This window comes from Lycorma delicatula, chromosome 3, assembly GCF_047948215.1.
Source record: "Lycorma delicatula isolate Av1 chromosome 3, ASM4794821v1, whole genome shotgun sequence".
NCBI lineage: Eukaryota > Metazoa > Arthropoda > Insecta > Hemiptera > Fulgoridae > Lycorma > Lycorma delicatula.
In genome coordinates, this window is record NC_134457.1 from 28,363,301 (window position 1) to 28,387,879 (window position 24,579).

At 29.0% G+C, this 24,579-nt stretch overlaps 1 protein-coding gene across 1 annotated transcript in view; it reads right to left on the reverse strand.

Moving 5' to 3' along the window:
• LOC142320865 (semaphorin-1A-like) overlaps positions 1-24,579 on the reverse strand; it is a 465,152-nt gene that overhangs the window by 2,703 nt on the left and 437,870 nt on the right. The window contains exons 13-16 of the mRNA XM_075358842.1: positions 20,539-20,687; positions 17,543-17,689; positions 6,410-6,620; positions 3,012-3,234 (exon numbers count right to left, since the gene is read on the reverse strand). Coding sequence (XP_075214957.1) covers positions 3,012-3,234; positions 6,410-6,620; positions 17,543-17,689; positions 20,539-20,687 — 730 coding nt within the window. The remainder of the gene's footprint in view (positions 1-3,011; positions 3,235-6,409; positions 6,621-17,542; positions 17,690-20,538; positions 20,688-24,579) is intronic.

Genomic DNA, 24,579 nt, shown 5'->3' on the forward strand with positions numbered 1-24,579 from the left:
TCAGCTTTGATCCTTTGGATACGGGTGTTTTGTAGTTTTTATTTGAGCCGTTGGTCCAACCATAACTTTTCCCGTGTGTCAAGGAATTTGAAGTGAAAGATTCATCTAAAAAAATTATTGGTCTTCCTTCCCATCTGTAAATGCTCATTTTCTTTAGATAATTTACTTGTTTAATACGTATATCTTATTTTTCTACTAAAGTTTTCCTGTTATTTTAAGTTTTCTTCATCTAAAACCCGTACTCAGAAATTTCCTTAATGTTCTGTGACTGCAATTCATCTGCAAATCTGGGTGATCAGTTTTTAAAATTAATAATAACTTTTTCAATGTTGGCAGGGCTTTATGTTGTATATGAAAATTGTATATGATATTTCATAATGCGTATCTTTGAAAGTTGTTAACTTTCATTTTCATTATGAGTTTTTCCTGGTGTACTAAAATTCTCATTTTCTTCCAGTTTATTTGATTCTGTTAACACTTTATGCACAATATGAACAGACACTCCACAAAGGTCGCTATGCGAATTTCAAATGAATTGAATTTAACTGAATGAATTGAATTTCAGCACGTACCATCACTGGATTTTCTTTGACTAGTTTTCTGTAGACATTCATTATTATACATTTATTTTGGCTTTTTAGATGCCTTTCTAATGCGATTGCATCTTGGTTGAGGCATTAGAGCCAACCAAGCAAACCAAGCAACCAAGATGCAATCGTAGATTGCATCTTGGTTGCTTGGTTGGATTGCATCTTGGTTGCTTGAGGCAAGAAAGAGGCATTAGAAAGATTAAGTATTTAAAAATTCCATAATTGAAACACAATTGGTTAAGAAAAAAATGTTTATAATTAAATAGTACTGAAAAATTCTGATTATAAATGCCAGTAACATACAGGTCAAATACATGAATGCAAGAAGGTAACTAAATTCCTGCTTCTACTCAGTCCTTGAATGCATCGCACTAACCTCCCTACCATACTAACATTGCCCACACCACTTCACATGCCACTTCCAATCGAGTTTCTGTGTATCTGTGTGTTTACACTTTCTTAACCTACAATAGTTATACCAATCTCTTATAGCATTGACACTCAATGTGTTTAAATACACACACTACACACTACACAATTATGGATGTATCTTGGCAGCATTGTGTTTCTATGTTTCATCAACTGCAGATTTTTAACTGCTGGTGGTTTCTGACGATATGTTCTGTTATTTTAGCAGCCAGTTCAACAACAAATCAGGCCTATTATTTCATAATTGGCGTGATTTGACTGACTTTTCATTTAACTTAAACATTCCAAGTTTTTTATGAAATTTATAACAAAAATCTACAATCAAAAAAAAATTTAATACTGTTGTAAAATTATAATTAAATTTAATATCTAATTCCACAAAATATAATTTTTTGTAAAAACTGAAATCAAGTTCTCTATTTGGTAAAAACGTTTAGTAGAGACATGTTAGGTGGTTGTTAACTGCAGCAACTGTTTTGGCATATTGGTCAATTCTTTTGATCAACAAAATGTACAAGCTTGTTAGAGGCTAAAATTTTCATCACTAACAAGTGATAATCATCCAAAGAACACAGACAAATTTTTTTTAGCAAAAATAAGTATTTTCATAGTGCTAGGGTTATAAAAGAAAACTGCAACTTATTAAAGTAAGAAAACTGCTTCCAAATGAATGTTATAGCTGAAGAAACAGAGATTTGTCTTACAAAGAAGTCAATTGCTCTTCTCATTGCTGGCATGTCCTTTATAAATAATATTCATAGAATGTTATATTAAATTAAAGAATTTAAGTACTGAAACAAAAATTAAATATATATATTTATATACATAAAGTGTAATGAATTCTCTTTATAATCTACTTATAAGACTGAATAAATATTCGTATAGCAAATATAAATATTTATATGTAATAAATATTCATAAAAATACTTATATAACGAATAAATATTTTACAAATTTAGTACTTTTATAAAAAAAAAGCTCAATATTTTAACTCAGTACTTTTAATCACTAAAGCAATTTATTTAACTAAATTTCATTTTAGATGTTCAGTAAAAAAATACTTTGCAGCAGTCTTTACGAGGCTTTGCTTTTGGCAGGATTTAATTATTTGCAGTATAATTTCTATGTTGAGTACTGTTTACCTTTCTTAGTTTCATTCTTTTGGTAACCATTCCACTGGTAAAACTTATTGTACTGGTAATTTTAAATTTCTGTTAATCTTTGTATAATGTTTAGTCAATGCCTATCTCTTTATTTTATTTCATACCTTATCTGACCTTCTTGTTTATTTGCTATTAATGGTTATAATAATTATTTAATTTTATTTATCTACTTCCTGTTTTCAATAAATTGAGGTTCTTGAAAAGGGCATCCCTTGATTGTTGGTCTGTTCATTTATGGTCGTTTAATTATTACTTTTTAATTTAAAAATTTCTAAATTTTCTAAAACACATTTGTGAATTAATTTCATTGATTCTTCCATTTTCACTGGAGTATGTCCTTATTTTATTAAATGTGTTGCATAATTAGAAACTTTGCAATGAAAATGAATGAATCAATGAAATTAATTCACAAATGTATTAAAGGAAGAAGAATGAACATTTTAGAAAATCTCAGTTAATTGAAAACAGGAAATAGATAAATAAAATTAAAAGATAACTATAACCATTACTAGCAAATAAGCAAGAAGGCCAGATAAGGCATGACGTAAAATAAAGGGAGGGGCGTTGACTTAACGCTATGTAAAAATTAATAGATATTTAAAAGTACCAGTAGAATAAGTTTTGACAATGGAGTGGTACCAAAATGCATCAATATATATTGAATGAAGCTAAGAAAGGTAAACAGTACTGAACCTAGAAATTATAATGTTCTTAGCAGAAAAGATAGTAGTAATTATTATCTTAACAACAACAATTTACAGTACAGTTTGTAAGTGAGATTGAATCAAGATTTTCAAATCTCTCATAAAACTAAATATCAGTGATTTACCTTAGCAGCATCTCGCTGTGACCGAAGAGTTCCAAAATGATCACGGTTAGGTCGGGGGTAGGGGGCAGCATTATAACCATCAGAAAATTGAAAAAGATTATCAGCTTTTCGAAGTGTAGCTTTTGGTGAGTTTAACTGTTTATTCGGTTGAGCAACCAAAACTGGTTCAGCATATGTTACTTCTTCTTGAGCTAAAAGCTTTGGCTCGGGTGCAAGTCTCCTTCTGTAAAATAAAATAAAAAAGTAGATAAATAAAAAATTAAAATATCTGGACAAGGATACTGAATAAAAAAACACAAATAATAAAAATTCATTCATTTATTTCTAGTTTTTAAGGTTTCAGATATCTATGATGTTCTTTTGTTTCTTGAAATATATTTTTTTAAATTAAAATTCTCTCTGCCATTAATCATGCATACACTACATATTTATTTCTGAAAAAAAGGTTGTTTCATAATTTTGATAAATTTTCATGTTTTTATTCATGTTATTTTACATATTCAGTGCTGAGCGCTTGCAGACACATGGTCTATGCATACATGCAACCTGATGTCCATGCACATATGCATAATGGTACAGCGGTTTTTCTATCCCTGCTGGTGGGGTCAGCATGTCGACTCGTTGTCGTATGTTAGTGCATCAGAAATGTTCATATTTTGTTATTGTGCAGTTAGTTTGTAGTCACATTGAATTGGCTTTTTTGGTAGAATTTTAAATTTGCATGAAATTTTATCACTTTTGAAAGAGGATATATTTTTAATAAATAAATTTATTTTATAAATTATTAGTATTTCAATTAGTATTGATTAGACCATTATATGTTTTAATTTAATTTTATTATTATACATTGATACAATTATTTTCATTTTAAATTAATACTTTTTGACAATTATGTATATCCTTTATAATAAAATGTACATTACATAAATATTTTTAATTTTATTATTATTCTTAAAAAAAAAAAGTTTGAATATACATTGCATTATTTCATTATGTATTTAAAACATAAGTAATATAGTTACTTGTTTGTCAGATCTATTTTAAAACATTCAGAGGAATTGAAAACTAATTTTCAGGATATAAACTAGTCACATGACAGATAAAATCAGATGAGAATAAATTGTAAATTAATCTAACTGATATAAAAGTAAAATAGAAAATTTTAAATCAATTATTGATGTACATAATAAACTGAGGATTTATTGCACATAAATTTTACACATACTTTTTATAAATAAAAATCTACAAACTTGGTTTTTCTTTTTTCACAAAACAAAGAAATAAGTATTTTTACCTAATTAAAAGACTAGAAAATTAGTTAACATAGATTGCCAGTGTGAACAAATAAGAAGTCCACGAATACACTCAACCATGTGCGACTGAGTGTTCAGCACAGAAAATTTAAATCTGGTGCTTTTTTGTCTTCCATGTGCACCATGTGCTAATGTTTGGTCATGTATTTTTAAGTTTTTCAAATGTTTTATACTCCAAGACATATGTAAATGATGATAACTAGTATACTTAAAAACAAAAAAAATATAATTCACCACAAGGTTAATTCACTGATGAAAAGCGGCAGTGAATGTGTTACTGATTTTCTTATAGTTCCTCAATCACTGAAATAAATTTCGTAAAAATAATAAATTTAAAGCAATCTTAAACTAATACAGTAACTATCATATGTACCATGTTAGAAAATAACAAACTTTTTTACAATAAAATTTTTTATTGAAAAAAATACTGCTAAACGTTCACATTTTACTACATTTCCAACAAATTTATCTAAAAAACATATCACTATCAAATCACAGTAAAGAAAACATGAAATAATTGCTAATAGTATTAATAGGATTTAGATGAAAGCTTAGAATTTGGAATGCACACTGTTGATAAATGAAATGTTAGTAATTTTCTTTTAAAAAAGGAAAAAATAATAAAGAAAGCAAGAAATGAGTAACAGATCCCTTCTGCAAAGAATGTTTTCTTATAAAATTGTATTCTACAATTCAAAGCTGCTGGGAAAATTTTATGGATTCCTTCTATAATGGGAGAAAAATCCTTAGAAATTTTTTTCACCTACAGAAAATGAAGATTAATTAACTCTTAATCTGTTAGCACAGATTAATACTTCCAGTCAATTAAAAGGCGTACTCAAAAATCAGATTTAGTATGAATTCTTGTAGTGTAGAAGGAGGGTAGTGACAATAATTAAATATAAGAGTGAAAAGAGGATTTGTTTAAGAAAATAAAAATCAAAACAAACATTGATGAAGAAAAAATGAAGCAACTAATATTCTTCCAGTCCAATAATTGTTAGATATGAAATAAAAATGACCATGAAGTGGTTCAAAATACAGGAAAGAATCCAATTTAATTAATATTATTCCTCAATTGAATAGATAAATAATACTCCACAGATAAAAAAGGAACTGCACCAACTTTCTCCTGGATGAATCAAGGGAAACTGTGATAATTAAAGCAATATTACAAAAATATAATTAATTATAAAATTAAAAAGTAGATGTGACTAAAATTCAAATTGATTATTTAAAATATAAACACATGAAATAATATTAAGAATATGAAAATATTAAATACAGATATAATTACAAAATAAACCGCACTCAAAAAATGTCAATGAAAATTATTTGAGCACATATTTAAAAATTCATTGACAGAGTAATATTGTTTCTGTAAATGAAAACCTTTTAATTCTATTAATTTTAAATTAATTAGTCAAAAATGTTTAGCAATTAAAAAAATTAAGTAAAAGCCATTTAAAAAAAATAAAAATATTGTTTTACATATGGTACTAAAATTTATGAACTATAGTTTACAATAAATAAAATGAAATGCTTTTTTTGTCAATTTAAAACATTATTTTGCATTTAAAAAATGTATTTTACGTGTTTTTGTAGATTTTTGGCATTTTAAGCGATAAAGTATACTTATTTTTACATTAATGAAATATTCATTATATATAAATACTTTGTGTAGTAAACTAATTAAACTTTTTTATTACTGAAATATATTCTTAATGCATAATATTTTTTAAAAAAACATGAGATCACAATCGCAAAGAAAGTACAATTTAAAAAATATTTTTCAGCTATATATGAAATTTTTTTCAAATAAATAATAGCATATAATCATTGTAAATAAGAAAATGCAGTTTAAGTGGTAGGTAATATCATTGCCGCTTATTAATTGTGGGTATGACTATAACAGATTTTGCCATGCCTCCCTTTAGATACAGTATAACCGGGGAGGACTGTAATAACAAAATAAATAAAAAATTAAATAGATCTTGAACTATTAGAACCAACCTCCATTAAATAAGATAAAAGAATTTCCATTAAAAAATAAAATTAGAAATTTTTAATAATAATAATACTTACGTGTTAACATTTTGTCGTTGTTCAAAATACTCATATTCAGTGTCTGGATAAGGCAAATTATCATCATCATCTTTATGACACTTTCTTCCACAAAGGTAACCGGTAATAAAACCAACCAACAATGCAGCTAAGGATGCTGCAACAACCGCTAATGCCAGCGTTTCCATTGAATAATGTGGTGGAGGACTATCAGCAGTTGTCACCTCAGGTCCTGAAGACAAAAATATTCATCATCCACATAAATACTGTTTTATTTAACTACAGTGTTTTCTTTGTTTAAAAGTAACAGTGTTCTATAATTCACTTATACAATAATTTATTATTATTAATAATACATTAGACTTCTGATAATCTGATCTAGTTAAAACCGTGCTTTGTATAAGTGAAAAATTCATTATTCAGACTCACCACAGACTTAAAAATTATTCATAAAAATCATGGTTATGTTATTTTAATGAAGTATTTATCAATAAAAAAGTTTTCACAAAAAAAAGGTCTTCAAATGTAATTATTTAAATCAAATAAGAAAAAGATATGATATTTATTATTGTTTCTGACTAAAATTACTGATACAGTAAAAGCTCCCCAAAACAGAATCTGACAGGATCGAGTAAGTATTCCGTTTTGAAGAGGTTTCCGTCTTGCAGAGTTTTTAAAAACTGAGCAAATTTATCATGAGGTCCTGTGCTATGAATTATACAAATGTAAAATGAAGATAGGCAAGGATAAACATTTGGAATAGTCCGGAAATTATACTGCATATAGAGAATATTAACCACTAATTCTCAAAAATTGTTCTGTTAAACTGAAAGGTGTTTTTTATTTTTTACAAGTTAGAAATCTTTCTTTTAAAATTTATGTTAATTAGAAGAAATATACTTAGCCTAAAACACAACATGATCTAACACTAATTCTAAAATAAAATCATTTTCTAAAATAGTCAAGTACAGTTTTCTGTTTCAATAATTTATTCTTGGAACTTGTTTTCAATAATATTTCCAGTGTTTAACATATTCTGTCGCAAATCATTGCTACTTATAAGAATCGTGAATTCTTCCAGCTGTGTGACCATACCCAATGCTTCTCCAAAACTGTTAATTTTGATTTACTTTTGTTAACCATGCTAGTTTCAGGCAAAATAATTTCATCTACAGTCTGAAATCCTTTTTCAGTTACCAAATCACTATCAATACCACGTAGTCTTAAGCATGGACCATTGTTTAACCACTTTCTTGCAGCAGAAATTCAACTTCTTAAAATATTGTTGTATTGTGCAAAGTACATGTATTGGGACAATATCATTATCGGTTTCCATGCAGAAACCAGCTTCTTTAAATAGATTTTTAACACAGTTATTTGTAATTTGTTTGTACGATGAAAAGCCTTAGTTTGTGGATGCATCTTAGTGCATCCAGAACAGTAATTTTATGTATCCGTTTTTGAACAGATGAACATGAATTCATATTGGCAACTAGCAACTGCAGAATGTGTTTCCAATAATGAATTTTTACATTTTTAATAACCCCCTGATTGGTTGAGTTACACTTGTTGTGTTTCGAGGAAAAAACACAAGTTTTATGTTAGAATAATTTCCATGAAGGTGACATGATGCATTGTCTAAAAGCAGCAGAATATTCTATTTTCACTAACCATTTTTTCATGTAAAATTATATAGCCATTTTTCCATTATGTTAAATGTTATCCAAGACTTTTTATTTGCGTACTATTCCAAAGTTAACTGAACAACACTTTTGGAACAGCGAGGCTTCCAAGATTTATCTATCACCAATGGTTTAAGTAATGTGCCTTCTGCAAAACTGCATACCAGAACAGTCAGCCTTTCTTTGGATTGTTTGCCTTCAATACACTTTTCATTCTTGAAACACAGTGTTTTGTTCGGTGAAGCTCAAAAAAATAAACCAGTCTCATTGCAATTATCGATATTTTTTGGTTTGTAACCTGCAGTTATTTCTTTAATTTTATTTTTCCAGTCGATAACTATCTCTTTGTCTACATCTTTAGCTTCACCTGAAATTTGATTGTAAGAAATAGAATGCCTCACACAAAATTTTTCAGCCATCCATTAGAAGCACTAAATGTAGTAACTCCTAACTTAGCTGCAATTTCTTTCACCTGTTGTTACAGGATAGGCACCGAAATAGGAAGATTTTTTGATCTTGCATGTGTGAACCATTTAAATAAAACTGAATTTATTTCTCTATTTTTGCTTTTAGTCTGTCGTCTATGACTAGCATTCCTTTCACTCTTCAACCATTTTTACTTGATTTTATCTTCATTTTTTAAAATGTCATAAATTTGTGTTTTTCCACAATTAAACTTTTCACTAAGTTAACGTTTGTTTTAAAAATGAAATTAATAACTTTTATTTTATCCTTTATCCTTTAAATGTAAAGTATTTTTTCTTGGCATAATTATGAGCAAAATTTTAAAAGAAGAAAAACGCATGTAACTAAAACTAAAATTAAAGACATGTGGGTACTGTATTTAAATTCTCAACAGGAAACAAACACAGCATGAAATTATAACAATTTGCTTCTATGACAAAATGAAAACGATCCTGCTGGATACCGCAGTGTTCAAGCTACTTATTAAGAAATTATTCTTAAAACTGTACATTGATTATTTTATAAGCTGCCACCCGCTATCAAATTTTATTAATGACTGTCGGCTTATATGCCAGAAAAAGTTTGGAACCAAGTATGTGACAGCATATAATTAGATAAACAACAATTATAGTACTGACTTATAATAATAATAATTATCATCTGCTGGATTTATAAATTTGCAAATCGAAGGAATGTACAATCTTTTTTTTAATTTCCTTTCCGTTTTATGGGACAAAATTAATATGTAAAATTAAAAGTAAAATCTATGTTTTCTTTCCATTTCTGTATTGCAGAGTTTTCCATCTTGAAGAGATTAATTTCTATAAAAATATATTGGGACTTAGGAAACTATGTTTTGAGGAGGTTTCTGTTTTTTTGAGGTTCCATTTTGTAGAGGTTTCTCTGTATTTGTTTTTTAGAGGTTAATAATTTTTCTATTGAGTATTTCTGACGCTGAATCAGTAAAATTTTTTATGCACTATAACTTTATTTTTGGTGAATCCTGAATACATTTTCTAAAGCTTATAAGATGTCAACCTTTTCTTAATCATCATTATAGATTAATTTCACCCATAATTAAACATCTGATATCTAATTTAATTTTAAGCAGATTAAAAAACAATTATAATGTAATTGTAAAATTACAATTATAATTGTAAAATTATAATGTAATGTAAAAAACAATTATAATGTAAGTATTCAGTAATGTCATACTTAAACAACTGAATAAAACACACTCAATAAAACCAATACCAAAACACATGATTACACCACAAGTTAAATCTGTTCATAAAAGCCAATCTCCATGGCGCAGTGGTAGAGTCTCAGCCTTTCATACAGGGGTTCATGGTTTGAATCCTGGTCAGGCATTTTTCATATGCTACAAATTTCCATCTTCCTATTCCCATATACAAGCTTCTTTGTAAGCTTCTGTGGTGAATTAATTCATCAGTCAAAAGATAATAATTACAATAAAAATTCCTGCACATATATTGAAACAGAAGTGATAGAAGAAATTTAAAAAAGCAGCAGTAAGCATCCCATTGTACAGAACCTGATGAATAATATTGCAAGTAATTATTTATACTACAAGATTAGTTTTATATGTACACAATTCGTACATAATAAACTTTAGAATAGATAAGCATAAATAAATTTAAAAAAAACAATAAAATTCTCTCAAAAAAAATTACCTAATATATAAAACTGAATGGTCATTTTGATTGTCAGACATACATACTGTTAAATCATCATCATTGGATACTGAGGAATAGTATTTATTCTTCTATTCATCTACTGAGGAATTAGTTTATAAAAAATTAAGTAGATGAAACATGCTAATGAAGAAGTAATAATTACTTAGCAAACAAACACAACATATGAAACAATATATAGATTACATTATTAGTATAGTGTTTATTTATTTATTGTGTAGTATTATTTATTTATTAATTATTATCATTACTTCATTTATTTTATCTTTTAAATATATTAATTCATTGGTATCATCTATTGATAATGATATTTTAACAGCAAAAAGTTTTAGATTTAAGTAGTTTATTTTGTAAACTGTCTATGGGCATTTTTGTTTTCCAGTTTACTTCAAGCAAGATATTTAATTTACTTCAAATTGTATTTAGCATGAAACCTAACTCTTTCCTTGTATATAATTATTTAAATTTTATCTCTTTTTCTACTATTTTGAATACTTTTTTACACATTAAATTTAATAATTTTACAGATAACTCTTAAATTTCATCTCTTTTTTTTCTATTTCGATTACTTTATTACACATTAAATTCAATAATTTTTTCAGATAACTCATACATTGTCAGTCAGATTGGTGCAGATGATTAGTGCTCTCCTTCCTGTTTTATAGGTAAAAAATTTGAGGTCCAATTAATAAGTTATTTTTTAACATTAATGACTTCTCAAGTACTGTCTCCTGACCACTCAATAACAAAACAGTGCTCATCAATAAGAAAATCAGTACTCTATATGCCCCGAATCAACAAAGCTGCAGTAGATAACTTCAGATTTCAAAAATACTTTACAAATAAATCAGTCAAACATTCATAAATTTTAATTTAAAAAAAAAAATTATCATATGAGATCCTTCACCTCTTGTTTAGATTTTCAGAAATATACAGTTACTGCAAGTTTGCTGTATACAAACTATATTTTTAATAACACCATTCATTGAAGTTTGCAATTATATATACTGATATCATACAGGAAGTTATTTGATGAATTAAAAATTGAAACAATACACAAGTACAAAATCCATGTAATATTTAAAAAAAATATATACTAATTACATAAATATTTCTGCTTTGATCGCAATATTAGATAAAGAACTAACATAAAGCCACTTATTTTTTTCTTAAAAAAAGGTTCTGGTAATTTCTAATCTTCAAAAAACATTTAACTTTCAGTTTAGTTATATACATTATAAAAAGCCTCTTTTTATGTACTCATATAAAAAAAAAAAAAACAATAAACTAATTACATTAATGACAGAAAACAGTAAAAATGAGATGAAAAATAAACAGTCGTAAAAAATAATTAACTTATTGTTTAACTATATCTATCCCATTTGCTTAATGACTGTCATACAGAAAGTACTTAAGGTATAAGAGGCAGTAGTTAGAAATAATCTCTCTAAATGAATAATCTCATTATAAAACCAGCCCCTGTAAGTGTGCTTCTCTTGAATTTCAATGGCTAAGCAGCTTGTGAACAAAGCAGAAGGGACTACTTCACTTCTCACTTTCTATATTGTGCCTGATATTACATATTATTTTAGTATTTCAATGATATTTTCACATGTTAATTATATCTCATGTTAACCTAAATGCATTATAACTGAAGTACTAAAATAAAAAAAAAAATAAATAAAAACTGCCAATCATTAAATTAATTCAGATAAAAATTCATGCTACTTTAATGTTAAAGGTAAGAAATAACTGTGTGTAACCATTCCTGACCAGCAGATTTCCATGCAGACTGCCCTCATTATCTACAGGTTACACTTTGCCACTCCATAGCATCTATTGGACAATTTCATCACCACTCTGGCTTTCTTTTTGCTCAAAATCGATACTACCATAATGTATTAAATCATGTTTGACAAGTTTTGTTTTGCGTTAAAATATTTTTTAACTTTTTATGTGAATTATCTTGCTTATTTAAGATGAAGGCTTTACTAAACAGTGGAAGATTGATATTGAATGCAGAGTTTTCAGGAAACGTAGCTAAGCATTATTTTTATGCTCTTGTTGAAGGAAACCTTGTTTCTTGAAGATTGTTAAAGACCTTGTTTCTTAAAGATTATGTTAATGAAGGAATAAAACCTACAACGACACTATTCTATCAAGCACATGATGTCTGCAAATATTGAAAACCAAATATAAGTGAATAATACAGATAACTAAAACAGAGTTTTGTGGTTTATAAAAGAAATTCTTCAAGAAAAGATCTATTTCCTTGTAAATGGAAAGTTTAGTAATTTTTCAATTTAAAATCATCAAATCAATGGTCTGATGGTAAATTTATAAAACTCTAATCACACAAACAAGTAGTTTTTGCCTGATAAAGTAGGATATTATTAGTGTAATTGTTTCACATACAACTGTATCATAGAGAACTGATGAGCTTGTTTCTGCTGCAAACAATAAGTTAATAAATCAATCCTCAATTTTTGAGGGAATTTCAATAATATTAGAAGAAAGTACTGATGTCACAGCCACACTACTGGCTGTTTTTATGTGAGCTGTTATTTGACAACTTAAATAACTGAAGAAATGCTTACTATGAAAAATAATGTCACAAATTATAACATTTTTTAAGTGGTATGTAATAAATTTGAAAAAACTTGAACTTAGCTGCAAGAATTTACATGCAACATCTATTAAGGAGCACCAATGGTGGGGATATTTGTAAACCTGAAAATAGAAAATAATTTTACTGATTTAGATTTGGATCCAAATGTGTTAAGTGTGTTTCATTGTGAACAAAATTTCATTCATGAACAAAATTTGTATGGCAAAAGAAGAAAATTGTGTCATGTAATAATATTCAAAGTAGCTTACTGGATCAATTCAATAAAATTGGGGTTCTCAATTAATCACAGTTTTAAGAGTTTCTTTAAAATATTACAGCAGAATATAGAAAAAAAAAAGTATTATTGTGAGGACATTTCAAATAATTTGCATAAGTAGGAAAAGCTCCTTCTATGAATCATGAGACTTGCTGTTGGTGAGGGAGCTTGAGTGCTCAGTGATACAGTGTAGCTGGACTGAAGGTGCAACTATATCGTAGAGATATATGTTGAGAGCCAGACTAAGGAATGATTCCTGAAAGAGGGCAGCAACTCTTTCAGTAGTTGTTAAGGGCGTAGGTCAGGATGACTTAAATGCCCATATCAACATCACTCAGTCCTCTGAGTACTAGACAGCTAAAAGCAATGGAAAACTATAGCTGCTTTTTTTCCAAGAAAATGTAGCTCTCTGCATTTTCATATAGCAATGATAGAGGCGCCTTCCTTGGTAAAACATTCTGGAGGTAAACTAGTCCCTCGTTCGGATCACTGGGTGGCGACTACTAAGGAATGGGTCACCAGAAAATTAAAAAATAACATTCTATGAGTCGGAGCGTGGAATGTTAGAAATCTAAAAAAGGTTGGTAGGTTAGAAAATCTGAAGAGAGAAATGGATAGAATAAATGTAGATGTAATAGGAATTAGCGAGGTTCGGTAGAAAAGGAGAACGACTTTTGGTCAGGTGATTTTAGAATAATAAAAACTCAGCTTCAAATAATGGGCAGGCAGGAGTAGGTTTTGTAATGGACAAGAAGATAGGGAAGAGAGTAGAGTAATTCAAAATGCACAGCGATAGAATCATTGTAATAAGGATAAAATCGAAACCTAAACCAACAATGATTGTTAACGTCTATATGCCTACAAGCGCCCATGATGATGATGAGGTAGAGTGTATATATGAAGAAATTGACGAAGCAATTAAACACATAAAAGGGGTTGAAAATTTAATACTAGTTGGAGATTGGAATGCAAGCATTGGAAAAGGCAAGGAAGGAAATATAGTGGGTGAATACGGGCTGGGCAAAAGGAATGAAAGAGGGGACCGACTAAACTATAAGAGTTCTATAAGAGTTCTAACTCTAAACTATAGAGTTTTGCACAAAGTATAATTTAGTAATTGCCAACATCCAGTTTAAAAATCATAACAGAATAATATACACATGGAAAAAGCCAGACAATACTGCAAGGTATCAGACAGATTATATCATGGTTAAGCAAAGATTTAGAAATCAACTCGTTGACTGTAAAACTTACCCTGGAGCAGATATTGATAGTGACCATAATTTAGTGATAATGAAAAGTAGATTGGGATTTAAAAACCTGAAGAAAATGTGTCAGATGAATTGGGGGAATTTAGAGAAGCTTGATGAAGAGGAGGTAAAGAAGATTTTTGAGGAGGACATTGCAAGAGGTCTGAGTAAAAAAGATAAGGTAGAAAATGTAGAAGAAGAATGGGAGAATGTTAAAAAGGAAATTCTTAAATCAGCAGAAGCGAACTTAGGCGGAACAAAGAGAACTAGAAGAAAACTTTGGATTTCAGACGATATATAGTAGCTGATGGATGAACATAGAAAATATAAGAATGCTAGTGATGAAGAAAGTAAAAAGAACTATCAACAATTAAGAAATACTATAAACAGAAAGTGCAAACTAGCGGAAGAAGAGTGGATAAAGAAAAGTGTTCAGAAGTGGAAAGAGAATGAACATTGATAAAATTGACAGAGCATACAGGAAAGTTAAGGAAAATTTTGGGATACATAAATTAAAATCTAGTAATGTGTTAAACAAAGATGGTACACAGATTTAAACATGAAGATATACACAGATTTATAACACAAAAGGCAAAGTCGATAGGTGGGTAGAATATATTGAAGAGTTAAATAGAGGAAATGAATTAGAAAATGGTGTTATAGAGGAAGAGGAAGTCGAAGAGGATGAAAGGGAGAAACAATACTGAGATCTAAATTTAAGAGAGCATTAAAAAATTTGAATGGCAGGAAGGCTTCTGGAATAGATGGAATATCTGTAGAATTATTGTGCAGTGCAGATGAGGAAGCGACTGATAGATTATACAAACTTATGTGTAATATTTATGAAAAAGGGGAAGTTCCGTCAGACTTCAAAAAGAGTGTAATGGTCATGATACCAACAAAAGCAGGAGCAAATAAATGTGAAGAATACAGAACAATTAGCTTAACTAGGCATGCATCAAAAATCTTAACTAGAATTCTGTACAGAATAATTGACTGGAAGAAGTGTTAGGAGAAGACCAATTTGGTTTCAGAAAAAGTATGGGGACAAAGGAAGCAATTTTAGGCCTCAGATTAATATTAGAAGAAAGATTAAAGAAAAATAAACCAACATACTCGGCATTTATAGACCTAGAAAAGGCATTCGATAACGTAGACTGGAATAAAATTTTCAGCATTTTAAAAAAATTAGGGTTCAAATGCAGAGATAGAAGAATGATTGCTAACATTTACAGAAACCAAACAGCAACAGTAATAATTGAAGAACATAAGAAAGAAACCGTAATAAGAAAGGGAGTCTGACAAGGATGTTTCCTATCCCCGTTACTTTTTATCAACATACAACTAGCAGTTAATGATGTTAAAAAACAATTTAGATCTGGAGTAACAGTACAAGGTGAAAAGATAAAGGTGCTACGATTTGCTGATGATATAGTAATTCTAGCTGAAAGTAAAAAGGATTTAGAAGAAACAATGAACATCATGGAAGAAGTCCTACGCAAGAACTAGTCCTACACATGAAAATAAACAAGAACAAAACAAAAGTAATGAAATGTAGTAGAAATAACAAAAATGGACCACTGAATGTGAAAATAGGAGGAGAAGAGATTATGGAGGTAAGAGAATTTTATTTTTTGGGAAGTAGAATTACTGCAGATGGACGAAGCAGGAGCGATATAAAATGCCGAATAGCACAGACTTTAAACGAGCTTTCAGTCAGAAATATAATTTGTTACATCAAAAATTAATTTAAACGTCAGGAAAAGATTTTTGAAAGTATATGTTCAGAGCTTCGCTTTATATGGAAGTGAAACTTGGATGACCGGAGTACCTGAGAAGAAAAGACTAGAAACTTTTGAAATGTGGTGCTATAGGAGAATGTTAAAAATCAGATGGGTGGATAAAGTGAAAAATGAAGAGGTGTTGCAGCAAATTGATGAAGAAAGAAGCATTTGGAAAAATATAGTAATAAGAAGAGACAGACTTATAGGCCACATATTAAGGCATCCTGGAATAGTCGTTTTAATATTAGAGGGTCAGGTAGAAGGAAAAAATTGTGCAGGCAGGCAACGTTTGGAATATGTAAAACAAATTTTTTGGGATGTAGGATGTAGGGGGTATATCAAAATGAAATGACTAAAGACAAAAAAAGTAGTAAAAGAGAAACTTTATGATGTATTTGGAATATTTACAAATATCCTTCAGCCAAAACATATTAAATCCAGAAGCTGGCAGACTTCTAGCTTTAAAAGAATATGATAGGCTAGTTCCAGCACATCTCTAAATGTAAACAATGTTGTGAAAAATATGCAACCTCAAGTTTCCCATTGAAACAACTTTTTTTTCTTAGTTCTCCTGCACAAGTTAATTTTTTTCAATATTATATATAAATACTAAAAGAAAATAAATAGACTAGTAAGTAATGCTTGTAAACTAATTTTGAATTAATCAGAAACCCAATTATTTATGCAGATGGTGAAGAACCTGATATTTTACATTATCTGAGTAACCACTCAGTCAATATGTGAAATTTAAGGCATAATATGGCGTTTAGAATGATAGATTACTCACAATTAGTACGAATCTTTACTGAATATTATTTCTAGATATAGGGGTAATGACAGAATAATATTATAGCTAACTGCAGTAGTGACTAGGATACTGAGTTAATAAGTTTTAAAATCATGAAAATAAAATTTGATTATAGTTGATTTTTGGTACAGATTGTAGTTTAACAATGAAGCCCAATAAAGGAAGTATTTTTGTTTTTGTGATCTGTTAGCATTAACTGAAAGTACAACTAATGATTGTTTATAAATGCACTGATTACTGTTTATTTAACCAATGTCAAATTATTCAACAGTAATAATAGTTAATGTGAAAACATTTTTTTCAGTAATTAAAGTTTTAATAGATTTAACATTATGAAAAGAAAGTATATTCAAAAATATGAAGTATAGTTTTCTTATTATACAGATCGCATTGCACATTTTTTAGTATGATTATAAAATACATGCACAAATCAGGAACTTAATCTATTCTATAATAAGATAAAACAGCTTGCAATGCTATGCTGGAGCTACGAAGTTAGCTTAAAAATTACAAAAAGAAGAAAGTAACAAATCCAAAACTTTAAGGCAATGAAAATGTAACTCACCAGTGTAACGATCCTCTTCATCTCGGGTCATAGTTATTACTTCACCTTCTCGAGAAATTTTACTTTCCTGTCCAGTATCTTGATTATATGATTTAGGATGTAAGGCAGACAAACCACCGAAATTTCCTTCTCCATTTAAAGCTTGTTCTGTAAATAACAAAGTATATTATTAAAAACTGGACAAATCCTTGAAGTAAAATATATTTCAAAAGATATTTTATATTTAAATATGCCAATTTAAATGTTTATTAACTATCATGACCAAGACTCAAAAAACCACTCTCATTAAATTCTTTCATAAAAAATACATTACTATTTTTTAATAAGAAAGTATCATTGATTTGATATTGTTAAAGATACCAGAAAGTTTAAATATAAATAAAAAATCAAAAGTCGTAGAGTTCATAATCATAATCAAAATTCAGAAATCTATTGAATTTTCAGAGACAATATTTACGAACTTTCTGTCAATATTACCTTTGTTGGATGATAATCATATTTAAAAAAAAACCTTAAAACTACAACAGCCTAAATTTATTATTGAACAAATATATTAGCTTTTGGGCTGAATAATCATTCATAATAGACATATTTTTTTAACTATGATATAATTTCTTATCATTAACAAAGCATTACTTTTTTAGCTTTGATCCCTTGTGCTAACAATAGTGTACAAACAGAGAGAGCAGCACTATGCCTAAGTGTGTTTTCATGTTTGTAGTTGTAACATTTAGTTAACGTAGAATTAATAATTTATATAATTATTAATCATCAATTAAAAATACATAATTACTTAATAACAATTATTCATTTATTACTGTACAAGGTTTGATAAAAAGAATACACAGAATTCTAGTTTTTCTCAAAAAATCTTTATTTACTCATCAATACTGACTTTCTCACCTTCAAAATACTTCGCTTTAGATATAATACACTTATGCCAGCAGTTTTTCCAATCTTTGAAATACCTCTGGAACAGAATTTTCAGTATGGCATTTAGCTCCCTTCAGTGATTTTGTCTTTATCTCTTCAATGTTGGCAAAACATCATCCTTTCTTGGTTCTTTTCAACAGCATGGGGAATCGGAAGATGTCATAGGGGACCATGTCTGGCCCCCAAGATGGATGATAAGGCATCATTGGTGTTTTTTGGCCCATGAACAAGCAGTTCATGAACAGGTGCATTATCATGGTGCAATTGCCGTGAACTGTTTCTCAACAAATTGGGTATTTTCTTCAGATTGCTTCATGTAAACGCCTTAGAACCAGATAGTATTCCTTACTGACTGTGTGACCTGGAAAGAATCATGATACACTAAGCATTTGAAATCAAAGAATACAGAGATCAGAACCTTCACATCGATTCAACTTGACAAGCTTCTTTCAGGCATGGCTCTTCCACTGGGATGATTGGGCCACAGTTTCGATGTCATACTCATACACCGATGTTTCACTACTAGTTATAACCTGTTTGAGTAGTTCTGGATTGTCATACACTTCAATCAGCAACTCCTGAGCAAGTTCATTCAGCACTGCTTTTGGTTGAAATTCAACAATTTTGGAAAAAAATTTGCTGCCATACGTTTCATGCTCAAAACATTCGGTAAATTGCTTGGCATGAGTCAAATGATATGCCAATATCATCAGAAACCTTTCTAATAGTGATTCGGCAATTATCCATAATCATTTTTTGATGTTGTCATTGGTTGTCGATGTGCTGAAACATCCAGAGCACTCTTCTTCTTTAACATGTTCATGGCTCTCTTGGAAACATTAATACCATTGTAAATACTTGTTTTATTCATAGAAGAATTGCCAAAAGCAACATTTAACATTTCCAATGTGGTACTGCACTTTATTCCATTCTTAAAGCAAAATTTAATTAAAATTCTTTGTTCCACTTTTTCCACAAGTTAAAAATAGCTGACCTTACTTAAACATAAAAAACATTTTTGACAGCCAACAATAAACTATGCATCCAATATGGTATGAAAATATATTTTAGAAACAAGTGTACCAACACAACAGAAATTTGTGACAATTGAACTTAAACAGCCCAGGAAATTAAAAAATTATGCACATTTTTTTATCAAACCTTGTAACAATAAATACAAAAAGAACTGTACTACTCTTATGTATTTATCAATTTTTAGCTAAAGATACATTTTCTTTGCTGATATTATTACATTATGTATCTATTCTGTTTAACTGACTAGAACATATATTATTGAATTATGCAAATAAAACTAAAGCTCTAGATTTCTTTGCTTACTAATAGTGAGGATTGAATTCTGGGAGGTCTTTAAGTATCTGTTTAGAAAAATCTGCCGTGTAATTTCATTATTATTCTTATGAATCGTTTTTGTAAAATTAATGTTTTCTGTTACTGATTCATTCTGGGAAGTACTAATCAGTAACAGAAAATATTAATTTACCAAAACTGATGATGGATTAAGTACAACCCAGATAAGCTGCTTTTAGTACAGAAAATGAAAATAAGTGGAACAAAACCATTTGACAAATTAGTACTGATAAATTTTTATCTACTCATTTTGTCTCTTGCTATATAGCAGATATTTTGTCATCAGCTGCAAGGAGCTGCAGTTTATCAAATTTTCAAAAATTTGGAAAATTAATTAATAGTAGTTGAAAAATTACAATCATATTAAATAATTTAATGTATAAATTCTGTAATTTAATATTTTAATGAAAGAATATGTTAAAATGATGAACTTTATTTTTTATCTATGCAACCAGTGCAAATTAAAAAAAGAAAGAAAACACATGTTTTTACTAAACATTCATCTATCTGGTCATTGTCATCATAGGATTACAAATAAATTCTTTCTGTTCTACATGAATGAATTTTAATGTATTCCATACTTTTTTAAAAGTAACTTTAGCAAATGTTTATTGTAATAAAATATTAATCTATTTAATTTTTCTTTGACTACTTCAATGAATGTTCATCTTATAGAATAAGTAAAAAATACTTACTTGGAGGGCAAGCTGAATGAACACCAGTTGCAACACTCTGATAAAATGCTTTTTCATCAGTCCATCTAGCACCACCTGATCCAACTGACCTACATTTACCTGCAGTTTTGTCCCATGCACAATATGGATCTTGTAAAGCAACACACTCACTGTTGTAACAGATAAATAATATACAATTTCATTAAATGAACATTTGTTAACCTAAAATAAACTACACAATAGTATAAAGATTACTATGATTGAACAAAAGAAACAGCAAAACTGTTTTTTTTTTAATATTCTACAAAGATTTGTCTCAATTACTTTAGTATTCTTCTGATGGCAATGTAAAAACAGTGCAAGCTGCATGATATAAATAAACATAACAAACTGTATAATGATAAATATAATAATATAATACTAAATATAATATAAATGATCACAAATCTAGCTTACATTTTAGAATATAGCTCTAATCAGATAATTGATCAACTATGAATATCAATAATCATAAAAAATGTATCACCAGAAGTAACAACCATTAAAAACAATTAAAGCAATCATAATTATTACTTGACAAGACATACTTCAGATGTGTATTATCACACACCCACACAGATGTGTATTATCACACACACCCACACTCATCAGCACTATCATTATCATTAGTCACTATAATAAAATTTTCAGTTTTCATAAGTGCAACTGCATTTGTCTCTGAATATGCTTTTTCAAAGTTTAAAACATGATTGCAACATAATTTCCAGTCTTCAGCTGTTAATTCAGAAAAACATTTTCTGCCATTTGATTAACTTCACTAATATTTTGTTGAGGTAAAACATTCTCTTCAGCTATTTGATTCTTTATCCTTGCCCAAATCAGCTCTATCGGGCTAAGTTCTGGATGGTGTGGTGGCAATCTTACAACATTGTGATTGTAATCCAATATTTTGTCAAAACAGAATTGTTCGTAGCGCACTTTATTTAACTTCATCGACCGGTAAAGTTGGACTTTTAACATTTGCAATGAGCATGGAATATTTCTAGTTTGCAACCATTCTAATAGAATTTACTTTCTACAATTTGAGTTCAGAACCTGGTATAATTTTTTATTGTGGTAAGATGCATTGTCGAAAACTAAAACTGAATGAGGTGGAAGATTTGGAATCAATTTTGTTTTCAACCATTTTTCAAAGTTATTTATGACTTCATGATATTCACCTTGTTTCTGACCCAATTTGAATATTAAAAATGCATTAGGAACTTCTCTAGTTTCACCTCTGGTGTGCACCATTATCAATCTCTCTCTGTTCTTTTCATGTAGGTTTCTAGTAACCACAAGCAGAGTCATCAGTCCAACCAAAACTTTTTATGCGAGTTGAATGAATGTAAGACTCACATAAATGAATGGGAGACTCACTTATTATCATAAAAGTATCTTTTACGATACTAACTTTTTTCTTTATTCTTTGTAGAGATTTTCCTGGTGTAATGAAGCTTTCATTTTCACCAATTATATTTTTTTCAGTTGCAATTTTTTGCACCATGTGAACTGATATGCCACACACATCAGCAACATGAGCTTGTGTTTCTGAACGTAACATCAGTATTTTTTCTGAAATCTTTTTGTAGTTGTTCATTATAATACATCTAGTCTGGCTTCTTATAGCCACTCCCTGTCCCAATCAACAATTAGAGCTTGTTTGAGGCATCAAATACCATAATTCTATACACAGTAACTCTTAACTGAAAATACACAAACTGTGGAAGTAGTACTAAAAAACTATATTTTACACTGTGAAAGAAGTATTGATAAATACTGTTTTAACAAAAGGCAATTCTATTTTATTACAACCAAGCGAAGCTCTAGACAGGATTGCACTAGACGGGAATGCTATTGATGGTCGCCTTCCCCCTCCACACATACACAAGTTATTCTAGTGTGTAGTGTTGTGTTTACGCATATTAACTGATGCCTTCTACATCCACATAGTGAGATTGTTCCATTATTTTTTTATAAGATCTGGTAACGTCAAATTTGTATAAAAAATTAATTAATCTCTTAATGACTTTCAGTCTATACAGTCAAGTTCAGAGTGACTTTCAAGATGTGTTGTATAAATAACTAAGTAACATAAGCTACCACTTATTTAAATAGATTATATTATTTTTCTTTAGTTTAATATGTCTAATTACATATAACAAGACACTATGATCAATGAACAGAACTATATAAGCTGTAAATTACATTTCTACAAACTACAATTCACTGCAACAATTCTGCAGAAGCAGGATTACACTATATGCTGGAAATTAATGTTCACACACAGGGATAATCATGTGAGTAATTGAAGAGACTTCAACCAACCCTTGATTAATACGAAGAGTTGGAGAATTTAATGTATTTGGATCATAACGAGAAATGGGTGAATAAAATTAGAAAAAGATGATACATAACAAGCAAATGAGATAAAAAAAAATTTAATAGTTTCATAATCAGATTTTTTAGAATGAACCCTATTAGCTGCCAGAAAAAATATTTTTACTTGTTGATATATTTATTGTTCATGTCCATGGTGGATTGATAATATCTTAACCTTTCACCTGGAAACTCTCCATTCGAATCCCAGTTAAGAATTGTATTTTTCATGCATTACAAAATTCATTGTCACCTATTACAGTCAACAATTATTGGACATCAACCTGTTGTTAGTAAGTGAATAAATAAATCAATAGAGATCTGCTAAAAATGAGTAATAAAAAATGTTTTGAAATTTTGCAATCTAAATTTTGAAACCTTGCAAGTTTTAAAACAAAAAATAAGAATAATAATATTACGGATATATAATAATATATTATATAGCAGCTACATTGATATGTTAATAGTTCAATTTGCTAGACTGAACTTAAATAATTATAGGTAAGACATAGGACATTGCTGCATATCTTATCATATAATATTAATTTAATTAATATAATATTAATTTTAGTAATTGAATTGTTCAATTATTACATTCACAATCATGGCAGCTACTGGAAGTAAAGCCATAACTTTGTTTTAATAAACAACAATCTTTTAAAGAATAGATATTGTAGTCATCCTATCTACAAGGATATTGATTATTAAAATATGAATATCAAAAATCTGTTGATCCAAGAAACAAATGACTGCCCAATACAAATTAATATTATCCTACTTAGACCTTACATGTAGTATAGGACACCAGTTACTTGGTTGAATTTACTTTAGTTGTATCATCAAATTAGCATATCAACTTTAGTACATAGTTGAGAAAATTTAATAACTGTTTTAATAATTTAATAACTGACACTTGTGAGTAATTCTTAATTCCCTTAAGGCACTTCCAAAATCTTGTAGGGTAGTCCAGTGATGGGGTTGCCATCTTAAAGCCACCGAACTTGGTCTGAGGGTTGGGTCTTATTAAAGAGACAGCTCAGTAAAATTCAGGCAGGTAAAGGGGTGCACAAGATCGTTTTAGGAACAAGGATATCAGAAGAGAGTTAAATGTTCTACCCTTGTGTGACACAATAGCAGAGAACAGGGAGAGGTAGAAGGAACATATTAATGGGATGGTAGATGGAAGGTTCTCCAAGGAAATAATACGCTATCGACCGAAGGGCAAAAGAAGTATAGGACAGCCAAGAAAGCGCTGGTAACTCTTTGAAACTGGAACAGGTGAATTGCCTATACCATGATGGAAGAAGACGAAGAAGAGAAGAAGAAAATTTAATAACTGTAGAAAATTTAATAATTGTTTTGTAAAAACCTGAATAAAAAATTACTGTATATTGCAGGCAATACTAATAATACAATACAATAATAAAACTAATACAATAATAAACTATGCATTAACATTTGTGTAGTTCCTTCCATCTAATAATACTGTGCTTTCTGGGTGATAAAATGTAGAACTTAGTGGTAAATTATAGATCTTGAGGCATGTTGTCCTTCTGAATCCCTGGTCCTATCACTAAGCTACTCTGTTTAATAATTCACAGTTAAATACGCTATTTGAAAAAATGTTCTAATTTTATTCAATCT